This window comes from Festucalex cinctus, chromosome 19 (genome assembly GCF_051991245.1).
Source record: "Festucalex cinctus isolate MCC-2025b chromosome 19, RoL_Fcin_1.0, whole genome shotgun sequence".
In the NCBI taxonomy this organism is placed as follows: Eukaryota; Metazoa; Chordata; class Actinopteri; order Syngnathiformes; family Syngnathidae; genus Festucalex; species Festucalex cinctus.
Window position 1 is genome coordinate 1338302 of NC_135429.1, and position 12037 is coordinate 1350338.

Below are 12037 nucleotides of genomic sequence, written 5' to 3' on the forward strand. Positions count from 1 at the left end.
TGTGAGCGACTTAATTTAAAATAATATCATCCACTTTGGTTTTGAGCTAGTTTTAACGCACTAGTGACACTGCCAACAAAATGTTCGGTATATTTGGTTTAAAAAACAAAACAAAACAACAAAACGCACTATAACCATATTGCAAGTGAGAATAATATTACCTTTAAGCGTCAACGTCCAACTGTTGAATAGTTAGCACTATTTATTATTGCACTTGTCCTCAAACAACGAATTTAACGGCAAAACATACAGCAGGTGTTTGAAAAGACCAATTATTTTCTGGTGGAATTATGCTGCATTCGAAGATGGTCGGAAATATCCGAATTCAAACGAGGAAGTGCGTCCGGGAACGCCCCCTTGAACTCGGAAATGCCACTCGCGAAGTCGGAAAAACACGACTTCGCCTGCTGACTACGATGTGACGTCACTCTGAATGGCAAAACACAATTAACTCGAGTATAAAACTAGATAGCTTTCTTCATTCATAAATATTCACCATAACTTCATGTAACGCAACGTACGTAACAGTCTCGCCGCTATATCCCCGCATGAAATTATACGGTAGATGGAATGCTTATGAAATAAGATTAAAACAATAAATGAAGCAAATTTGCAAAAAAAAGTTAAGTCTTCTGGAGGTCAAATTGAGTTTTGAGGACCAAAATAATAAATTTCTCACTATCGAACGCTTTGAGGGCGGAACTGGGAAGTTTCAATTGGGATATTTCCCACCATCCTCGAATGCAGCATTAGAATTGCAGTTTAAACAGCCGTCTTCATGCAATATTCACATTTTCACATTAGACCAAGGCAACACTTACCCAACTTTATGTGAGTTTTCCTTTAGAACTGGTGAGCAAATGTGATTTTGTGCGCCATTTGTTCAATAGGTCCGTTTGAACGCAGGTGTGCACCTGAACTGCCAAATGTGCCAATGTCGAGCAAACATTTATGACAGGTAAACTCGTTCCAATGCACTTGTAGGCTAAATGCTAACCCCCCCCCCCCCCCCCCTCCCATAATACCACGGGGTTTTAACGTGCGCATGCGCATGCAATTAAAGCATTTTGCAGAGTAGATTGGAAAATGAAGTAAACATTGTTTATTAGTATTTTTTTTTTTTTTTTTAATCGTTTTATTATGTCTGCCGTGCATGATTTCGGTTCGGTATCCCTCTCACACATCATGCCAAAAGGGGCTGTTCAAACATTTCGCCAGTCGACTCAGCTCAAACTAGAAATCAGTCATAGAGCGTCGCAATCCTGTTGACATAATGAGGAAATTATGTGAGCCAATTTGAACCAATCAGCTTTTTGCTCCACTATAAAAAGTCCTCGACTATGGAGGCCCAAAACTGCCAAAATTCAAAATAAATACATGCCTAATAAATAAATAAATGACTAAACGTGGAAAAAATATATATATAAAAAAAATATTTCGAAAATTAGATGTAAAAAAATAAATAGAAATAGAAATAAATCCGTTTTTATTTTCACTTTTAGTCATTTATTTATTTATTTATTCATTTCTTTATTTTAGTCATTTATCTTTTTATTTAGTCATTTATTTATTTACCGGTTGTAATTTATTTAGTTATTTATTATCAAGATATTTATTTGTCATATGGCCAGTTATGGCCGAATGTGGATTTTCTAGCTGGAAATCCATTGTCGCCTCAAAACTGAAATTCCCCATTCATTGTTCTTTTCCCGAAAATACCCATTCAACATGTCTTAACTTTCACTCTAAGACTTTAAACACCATATTTACAGCAATATATCAGAATTAGGGCTGAAAATGAATCAAATTCAAACATGGACATCAAAATCCTGTACAGTATGTATATTATATCTGATATTGTTTATTTGTAATGCAGTAATGAGTACACGGAATGAAGAGAGGAACGTGAGATGATTATATTTATTACGTTTATTGCTTTCCACCTTGACATACAGAAGTCAACATTCTTGCGAACAACAAGATACAGTTCATTTCACTTGAACGCACATTTGCTTTTGTTTCTGTCTTCTGGAGTTCTTTTTTGGTAGGCTCGTACAAATCGAGATTCGACAAAGTCTGTTTCCTATCAAACTCCAGTGAGCAGCGTTCGCTTCCAGTTTCGAAATGTTGTGGCAGGACCCGGCAAAAATTGGTTTTGCCGACGACATCCTCGCACGCGCGTAGAAACCATGAATTCACTTTGCAAATGGGAGATGATCTAAGTCCGGAACTTGCCGACTCGAATGCAGACGTGGCCCAACTAACTACTCGCCAGTTCACAAATGGTCCACTCTAAACCGACGTCCGTTTGGTGTAATGCCGTCGCGCGTATCTGCTCGCAACACTGAATTCACAAGTACACCACACTTGCACATAAAAGATCTCTGAACAAGGCACATAAAGTCACGAACGGCTACACACAGATAGAGCGACGATGAATTATTCCTTACCTGGATGTTAGCTAAGTGTCATACGGATCCATATTAGATATCATGGAACATTTATTGCTAAAACAGGACTGCACTTTGACAAAAAAATTAGAACAGCTTTGTAGAACAATATAAATGTCACATTTACAGTAGAAATATTTGCTTTGCATAAAATGTCACTAAAATACCATTTTTTGTCCACCACAATAAAGTAATAGAGACAGTATAAAAATAGGTGCAACTGGGGTCACTTTGATTTTTTTTACCCTCGAAAACAACAACAACAACAACAACATTTGGCTGGTGTTGTTTTTGTGTGCGAATGTGTGTTGTCGGCATCAAAACACAACTGCGACTAAAGTACAGTGGAACAATTTGCCATTGGGAGCCGACCTTCCGTTACTTGCTGAAAAGCAGTCCTACCTCATATAAAACTTGTGCTTGGGTGCCATCTTGGTGCCAAGGAAATTCGTTTAGCGCTGCGCCGCCATTTTGTGGTACCGACAGGTCATTCTAAAGCTTTTTTGGGGCAGGCTTGGTCCCTTATCCCGCTCGGAAAAGAAATACCAGCTTCAACGAGGTCTGTTCAGGGACATAGACAAAATCCTCAAAGTGACAACAGAATATTTAGTGTATTATTTCATTCAATTCAATTTTTTTATTTTATTTTATTTAGCACAATTTAAAAGCAGTGCAAGGAGGGAATGAAGCCGAAATGGCTTATGCAAGATTCCACTCCATACTCAGAAAAAAAAAAAATCTATCAAAACAAGAAGATAACTTTTCTTCTTCTTATTATTATTCATTATTTATTTAAAGCTGCTCATTGCAGAAATCTAAATATGCGGGTATAAAAACAGTAAAGTTCCACTGTACTTAGGCAGATCCTTTTGATTATTATTACTGCTATTATTATTATTATTCTGTTTATCCATGATAGCGTCACAGTTAAGTAGAACATGATAATTAGCTGCGCAGGACCAAATGATGATTCATAAATACATATCACGGATTAAAACTGCTGTGGTCGTGAATACTGATGATGGAAATTTTGTGATCGCAGTCAGAAATCCTTACAAGATTCCTGAGAAATGGAATTGAAATTTCAGTCAATACAAATTGCAGGGAGAAGTTGCAACATTTAATAATAACAATAATAATAATAATAACAATAATAATTCATATTGGGTAAGAAATGACGCTGGCAAAGTGCTTACTGTACAGTACAGACTTCATATGGCCTCTGAAGTAATTTTTTTTTTACATAACATTACAAATTAAAAGATCACAGTAGATATACCTGCGTTCATATTTCATCTACATATACATATATATATATATATATATATATATATATATATATATATATATATATATATATATATATATATATATAAAAAGATATTTCTGATGACAACGATGAATGAAATGTAAGCAGCACTGTTCTCTTCCAAGAGAAAAATCCCAACAAGACGATTGCTTGACCTGCGACGATGTTGACTTATGGATCATTATTTCCTCTTTTGCTTTTTTTTTTGGACACACCAGTTATGAGACATGATCCATTTTTGATGGATATTTCCTGAATGGCCGCCACTCGAATAGCGCTGGTGTCGTCGTCTTAATATCACCTTCAAAACACAAAACAGTTGGGCCAGAAGGAAAACAATTATGGATCAAAAATGGACCGATCCACTTTATGGCTCAATTTGACCCAAATTTCTGTGTATACAAAACGACCCATATTTTTTGACCCCAAGTAAAGGATCTGACTAATATTTATGAGTTGTCTTGACTCAAAGTCGGGTCAAATCGACCCAGGTAGATTTATGACCCAACTGTTTTTAGAGTGTGGAGACGGATTCAAACGGTAATGAGAATAAAAGTGAAATTAAAACAATAACACTCAGTCAAAGATCCCCCACCAGTGAGGCCCGTTCCTTTGGCATCAGAGGTGCAAATGGTTATTTAAAAAAAAAAAAAAAAAAAAAAAAAAAAAAAAAAAAAAAAAAAAAAAAAGTCACCTCGTGGCACGTGGCCATGGCGACGTGGCGACCCGCTCCAGCTCACCTGCTGTGCGCTGAAGATAAGTTGGCAGGTGAAGCCGCACGTGTCGTCGTGTGACGTGGGAGGAGTCGTCATCACAAGAAGGTCTCCGTGGTGGAACTTTCTCCCGGCGTGTCCGGGCTGACGTCCACCCGAACGCACGCCGCCATCTCCCGGCTGTTAACACGGAGGCAAAGTGCTTGAATTGTCAACCGACATAGCATTTCGCATTTGAGAAAACAATAACACAATAGATTGACGAGCGATGAAATTTGTTATAAATACTTCTCAGTGAGAATTTATTTGATTTTCACTGAATACATGAACTGGTTTTTTAGTGGATCTATCTAAAAATAATAATAATAATAATATTTAACATGTATTTTGATTTTTTTAGATAAAAATATTCTTACTCTTTAAGTGATTTAAGGATTAGCTTTAAAAAAAAAAAAAAAAAAAGAGTAAATATTAAAAAAATATTTCCACATTTTTATGTTGTCAGAAATGTCATGATGAAAGGTTGATACAGTTTTAAAAATGTCCAAATAGTGACCACACAATGTCCAAAAAAGAAGAGAAAAAAAAAAGCAGAAAATTACCAAAAAATATCTATGAAATTGACAAAAAAAAAAAAAAAAAAAAAAAAAAAAAAAAGGCAGACAATTGAATAAAAGAGGCAGAAAAAAACATTCAAAAAGCAACCATAAAATGTCTAAAAACAAAAGAAGAAAGGCAGAAAATTACCTGAAAATGTTTTTGGAATTGCCAGAAAAAAAAAAAACAGTCAGAAAAAAAAAAGAAAAAAAAAAGAAAGAACTCTTAGAAGAAAATTACCTTAAAATGTTTTTGGAATTGCCAGCAAAAAAACCTCAGAAAAACGATTAAATAATAAATAAATAAATAAATAAATACATAAATAAATAAATAAAGCAGAAAAGACAACATTATAAAAAAAACAAAAGAAGAAATCCAGAAAATTACCATAAAATGTCCGCAAATTGCACAAAAGTCAGAACAAATATAAAAAAAATAGCCAGAAAATATCCCAAAAGGGAAGAGAGGCAGAAAATTAACATAATTCCATAAAATTGCAGAGAATGTCAGAAATTTCACAGAATGGAAAGTAAGAAAGGTAGATAGTTTAAAAAAAAAACTTTTAGACTCGTGACATCACACATGACATAATATTGTCAAGAAACGTCGACTTCCTCTTTAAGGTTTTATCATGGAGACAGTTTGACCCAATTTGCACTCTTTCAACCAGCCCTCCCTCCCTTAAAAGTTTCAAGTTCCTGATGAACGTCTCCACCATGTGACACCTTCACTTGCTGAAAAAAAAAAAAGGAGTCGGACTGTCCTAAGTCTATCAGGGTGAAGCTAATTGGGAGTGGGAGCTCTACGACAACTTGGGGCCTTTGCATAGCTACCTTCCACCGTGTTGGCCATGCGAGTCTCCGCTCAAGTTCACCGCTCTCCACGCTGCACTTTTGACCATTTCATCAGAGATATTTATAACCATGGGGTCAGACTCAGAACTACGTGCCGACATGCAAAGACGCAAACACCAAGACAGAGAAAAACAAGCAGGCGGAGTGAAACATCAGAGTGACACAAAGACACAGAACAGCAATGGATGAATAGACACACATGGTTAATTTGATTTTTTTTTTTAACATAAAAAACAGGTCGAAATAATAGCGAAGGAGGTGAAATAAAAAAAAAAAAAAAAAAAGCAAGATGGTTTCATTATAATGAAGCGACTCACCTCCTTGAGTGGGTCTTTTCTGGGATGTTGAGCAGGTTGGAGGCCTCGTAGCTGACCGGCAGTCCAAGGTCCTCTTCGTCCTGTAATCGGGACTCCGCTTCCTGGGAAAAAAAAAAAAAAAGTATCCTCTCTTTAGTTTTTCCTCTGGTCTCTTGAGACCTCCCTAATCTGTTGGAATTTAGAGGGTTTCCGGGGTTGGTGTAAGATTCCGGATTTGTAACCATGTGGGTGGCGGGGGGGTGTTTTAGTTGGTGCTGGATTTCACTTTGATTCATCTTTCTTTTCTTTAACCTTTCCTCTGGTCTCCTGACCTTCTGAACTTTACAACTCTGGCGAGACTGTGAAGTATCCGGTTAAGGTGAAGGGTAATAGGATTTTTATTAGCTTTAACTAAGGAGCACAAATTCACACGCACAAAAAAAAAAAAAAAAAAAAAAAAAAAACTAAAAAATTCTGAGTTCTTTCTCTAAAAAAAAAAAGAAAAACTGAATAATCGATATTGAACCATTTTTCTTTTCAAACCCGATATCAATTCATAAAACCATGAATCAATTATTTTGCATATTCCCCCCCCCCTTATAAATTCTTAAGAAAATATAATTTTAAAGGCAGTTTTTTTGTATTTTACAGTTTGTTTGTTTTTTTTTAACTGCAGTGTCATGAAACAAGTTAAAGGACAGAATAACCAGAATAACAAACGTCAAACACTTGCTCGGCGCTAATGCTACACAAGCAAAAATGGTCCAGTCACAGCGTCAGAAAGTTCGGTTTTAAGGGGAAAATAATCGATTAGAGGCCAATAATCGGCCAATTATAAATCGGTGGCCGATTCATCGTCGGGCCCTACTAATTCTAATGAATGTAAATGATTTGAACTGAATTTAAATTGCAATTCCTTTGACGAAAAAAAAAATCCAGAAAATACAATTCAATTTGCTATTTTTCCTTCAAGAGAACACGTGGACAAATGTGAACAAAATAAGTACCAGCTTTGCACGCGCTTTCTTTTTCTTGTCGTCTTCTTTTTTCTTCTTGCTTTCTGGCATCAAGTCGTCGAGCCAGCTTAACTCTCGCTTACTGAAGAAGAAGTCGAGAAGCTTTCGGATGAAGACCAGTGCGAGAACCTGGAAAGAATTATTATTATTTTTTTTAAATTCTTGTATATCTGTATAACTTAAACTTGAGTTCAAGCGTGACTTTCCTACCATCATAGGGAAGACGACTGCAGCAGCAGAGGCCTTGATGACCCAGAGTAGCACCAGGCAGGTGAGCTGGACCAAGGTGAAGATGTGCACTTTCCACAACGGCACGTAGCGCAAGTAAATGAGATCAGGCTGGTGCTTCGCGGGCATGCCAAACAGCCTGATCCTGTCAAAGAACTGCGGACGGAATAAAAGGAGCCAATCAGAAAAGCACTCGGAAAGGTTTTCCGATTCCAAAACGTACGTACTTGGATGCCTTTGAGAGAGGAGACCCCCATGTAGAGGAAGACCCCATACAGCACTGGCATAGGAATGAACTATAAAAAGTAGACGTTATCAAACGTTGCACAAAAGAGACGGGACGGTTGCTCTCGCCTCACCTTGAGCGCCGACGTCATGAAAACGGAACAGCCCATGAGGACGAAGATCATGAAGCCGGTGACCCGCTGCTCCCGGATGCCGAGGAACTTGGGCTGCTCTCCGGGAGCGGAGCAGCCGGACTCCACCTTCAGGCTGTTGACGTGCGAAATGGAGAGGACGGTGGCCGCCACGAACCAAGGCAGGCCCATAATGGAGCACACGCCGAGCATGACGGACACCACCAGCAAGTCCAAGTGGTAGCCGCAGCCTTTCTGTAAGGTTGGGCAAGGAGGCAAATACAGAACAATTATTCCGTATAACATTCAATGTGATTAAAGTGTGTGGGAGGAGCATTTTAAGGCTACAATTACATAACTTTTTAACTTTTCATTCCCTTATTATGCCATATTTTCTACACATTTTAAGCTTGCATTTTTTTTTTTTTTATCCTGTTCGCTCCCGGCTGTTTTACTGGATTTTGACAGATTTTGCACGGCCCACACAATATTGTGTTCTCTTGCTATAAAAACATGTAACCTACCAAAAGAAAGATTAAAGTATCTTCTTTCATCGGGAATAAAAAGTATATTTCTATCTGTTTCCGTTTTGCAACAATTAGCATTAAAATATTGCTAAGTTTCATCATGATTCACAAATCTATTTAGAATTCTAATTGAGCTTTTTTTCAACATGGCCGTGGTTGATCTCTTTTGCTCTGCTGCCACCTGCTGGCCGTTTGTGTAATAACTACCATTCCTGCAACCGTTCTTTGCTGTTGAGAGGCTGAATCAAAGCCTTCTGTATGCTATAGCTAAACAATAACAAAAGAAAACGCGTAAATACGTCTTTGGGACACTTAAAACATTTTTTTTTTAAACACAAAAAACAAAAAACAAAAAAACAAAAACGTATTTACAATTTATATGTATTTATCAAATGTTATGTTTGCCATTCATGAAATGTTGACTCCATGAAAATGTTCCATTGCAGCGGCAGATTCTCCATGCACATTTTAACAGCGTACGCTAGGTAACATTTCACTTGAGGTATTCAACTGTATTGACTAAATTTGAATCCAGATTCAATCTAATTAGTCTTGAGCAAAATCCTCTCCAAGATGGTAACTGTCCACCTTCCAGGTCCAGACCCCCTGGTGTGAAGCTAGGCCGCAGCCCCTCCCCACCAATATAAAAGCAGACCTCCTGTCTCGCTCTGTGTCTTTTTGGCTCCGCTCTCTTTTGTGTTGACGAACTCTGCTCCCTCTCCTGAACTCAACCTTCTTGAAACGGGCTTGGCGAGTCTCCATCCAGGGGACCTGCATTCTCGGACCAAACACCCGACCATCTGTAAGTGCAACTTTGCAGGCATTTAGCCGGATTGTGCAAATTGGTGCAAACTAGCTCGAGTGTGGGTCCGTCCCATGTTGGTTTATCCGCTGTATAAAAGCAGTGTATTTGAAGTGATAAATAAATGTCCAACGACGAGTTATTGAGAATGGAATAAATTTGTCGACCATGTGAATGTTACACACGCAAAAAAGTGGAAGGTAACAATCACAATTTTTCAGGCCTGGGAATGTTTTTTTCTAACTCGTCATCAATTCTGATTGGGTTAAAAATACATTCCAAATCTCACGTGGCACAATCAGTTTAGCTACCTGATTACGTTCCAAGCCTTTAGGCTGAGGAAATAGTCTCGTGCACGAAATTCTGCATTAAGACATTCATTCATTTGAGTCACAGCACACTTCAAGAGGTGTGAAGAGACTCCCTTTTGTTTTGAGTTAGCGTAGACCACATGGTGCTAAAAGTGCTAGCCTTTTGTGTTACAGCACATGTGTTAAGAACCGCCATCTTTGTAGGCGTATCCTTAAACTCAACTGGGATTCAGGTAAGCACCCCTGAAACCAGTCGACCAATAAAGGAATTTGAGGGGCGGGCCCACAAGCCAGACTCCCAAGTCGCTCCTCATTTGAGTGGCCTCCAAGAGGATCACATCCCAGCATGTACCCCCCCCCCCCCCACTGAGAACCCACTCTCTGCCAAATTGTACCACTGAACCACTCGTAATACAGTTCGCTTAAATTGATGTAATTCGATTTCTATCTGATTAACACTAAAGTTTGCTGTTTGCTTCATATTCACATTGCTACAGGGCCAGTTGCCAAACTAGAGCCAGTCGAGTTGCCGCCTGCTTTCAAACAACTCACGTGTGGGGGACAAGCGGCCCCCTCCCCCAGTGAGACCACTGTCTGCCCTTTACTGTCTGTAAAAAGCACAGTGTGAATATGAACCGCACCAAATGAACAAGAATAAAAGTCCGCTTTCGAGCCGCACCAAACAAACGGACTAAAGGACTTTTCTGGTCTGAATATACCCGAACTTGAGCAATGATGGAAAGCAGACACGTAGCAGTTGAGACGGCACAAAGAATTGTGGTGAAGGAGGAATATCTGACCGACTCAGCGGCGAGCGATGAGGAGATGTCGGAGGCCGATTTTTCATCCAACGTGAAATCCGAGGATAAAAATGATGACTATGAGACACTGGAGAGTGAGGAGGAAGAGGATGATGAAGAGGCCGAGAAGGTTGATGAGGAGGAGGTTGCAGCACAAGCAATGGAGGAGCAATCGGAGGATCAGGCCGCCACGCATTGGCTTGCCAAAGACAAAAAAACGACGTGGTCGCCTACAAACGACATTTCTCGATACTTCAACCCGCCGCGCATCTTACCGCCCGGCCCAACGAGATACGCGACTTCCAGGATCAGCAGCCCCGAGACCGCCTTCAATCTGTTTTTTCCGGACTACATCGTCCAGCAGATTGTCACCATGACAAACTTGCAGGGACGGCGCGCCATCAGCGGCTGGAGGGACATCACAGCAGAGGAGCTGCGGGTTTACTTTGGGCTGCTGATCCTGGCAGGTGTGTACCGCTCTCGTCATGAGGCAACTGCGAGTCTGTGGGACAGAACAAAAGGGAGGTCGGTATTTTCTGACACAATGGCACACGGGCGGTTTGTTCACATCAACAGTGCGTTACGCTTTGACGACCAACTTTCCCGGCCACAGCGCCACCACAACAATGCATTGTCACCCATTAGTGACTTGTGGCACAAGTGGAACAGCCTCCACTCCAAATTTTTCAACCTGGGGAGGGACATCTGCGTAGATGAGCAGTTGGTCTCCTTCCGGGGCAGCTGCACTTTCACGCACTATATCCCGTCCAAACCTGAAAAGTGCGGGATTAAAATATGGACCCTGTGCGATGCTGCCACGTCATACGCGTGGAATATGGAAATTGAGACCGGCAAAGCTGCAGGAGCTGAAAAGGAGTGTAATCAAGGGATGCGTGTGGTGCTCGGACTCTGTCACCAGCTGGAGGGCCACACCGTCACAGTGGACAACTTTTTTACCTCCTTCCAGCTGGCAAAGGAACTAAGTAAAAAGAAAATGTCACTGGTGGGAACGGTGAGAAAAAACAAACCGGAGCTTCCTCCAGCGCTCATCAAAACCAAATCCCGACCAGTACTGTCAAGTCTTTTTGCCTTTTCCCCGGAGATGACACTTGTGTCGTACATGCCCAAAAAGGCCAAGAACGTTTTGATCCTGAGCACGAAGCACCGGCAACCGGAGGTGGACGATGGTCCCAAAAAAAAGCCAAAGATGATCTCGGACTACAATCAGTGTAAAAGGGCAGTAGATCACCTGGCCCAGGTAAGCACAGGTTTGTTTTTTTTGTCAAAACTTTCCATCAAAGTGAGCTTGCCATATGACATCATCTGATGTTTTTTTTTTTTTTGCAGGAATGTGGCACATATTCGTGCCACCGCCGAGCAGCACAATGGCCCAAGAGCATCTTTTATCATATGCTCGACATATCGTGCTTCAACGCGTACACGCTATTCATCCAGAAGGAACCTGAGTGGAATCGTAGAAAGCACTACAGGCGCCGCCTCTTTCTGGAGGAAGTGGCCATGTTGCTTATCAAACGTGATGCTGCAACGGGAGATCCGGAGGCGGCTGCAGAGGCTGCAGAGGCCCCAGTGGTGGCCACGCAAACGACGAAACGTGGGCAATGTGGCCTTTGTGTGAAACTAGTTCGGGCGTCAAACAAGTGCAACAAATGTGGCGTTTTCTTTTGCCAAAAGCATACCCAAAAACTATGCGTAAATTGTTAAAAAAAAAAAGTTCAATGGTTCTTGTTTGCTGTTTAGTTCAGTAGTTTTCTGTTTGT

At 40.1% G+C, this 12037-nt stretch overlaps 1 protein-coding gene and 1 long non-coding RNA gene across 6 annotated transcripts in view; both read right to left on the reverse strand.

Moving 5' to 3' along the window:
* Positions 1-972, reverse strand: part of LOC144007140 (uncharacterized) — a 34244-nt gene extending 33272 nt beyond the window's left edge. The window contains exon 1 of the long non-coding RNA XR_013280092.1: positions 822-972. This is a non-coding gene — a long non-coding RNA (uncharacterized LOC144007140). The remainder of the gene's footprint in view (positions 1-821) is intronic.
* Positions 973-1906: 934 nt separating this feature from the next.
* The window catches only part of LOC144007958 (sodium bicarbonate cotransporter 3-like), a 36480-nt gene continuing 26349 nt past the window's right edge, over positions 1907-12037 (reverse strand). For 4 of the 5 annotated variants that reach the window (XM_077507956.1, XM_077507955.1, XM_077507952.1 and 1 more), the window contains 8 exons: positions 7823-8074; positions 7691-7759; positions 7446-7619; positions 7227-7364; positions 6241-6341; positions 5903-6010; positions 4500-4652; positions 1907-4060 (listed from right to left, as the gene is read on the reverse strand). In XM_077507956.1, the coding sequence (XP_077364082.1) occupies positions 4571-4652; positions 5903-6010; positions 6241-6341; positions 7227-7364; positions 7446-7619; positions 7691-7759; positions 7823-8074 (924 nt within the window). In that variant the 3' untranslated portion in view covers positions 1907-4060; positions 4500-4570. The remainder of the gene's footprint in view (positions 4061-4499; positions 4653-5902; positions 6011-6240; positions 6342-7226; positions 7365-7445; positions 7620-7690; positions 7760-7822; positions 8075-12037) is intronic. The other variant, XM_077507953.1, reaches the window with a different exon arrangement.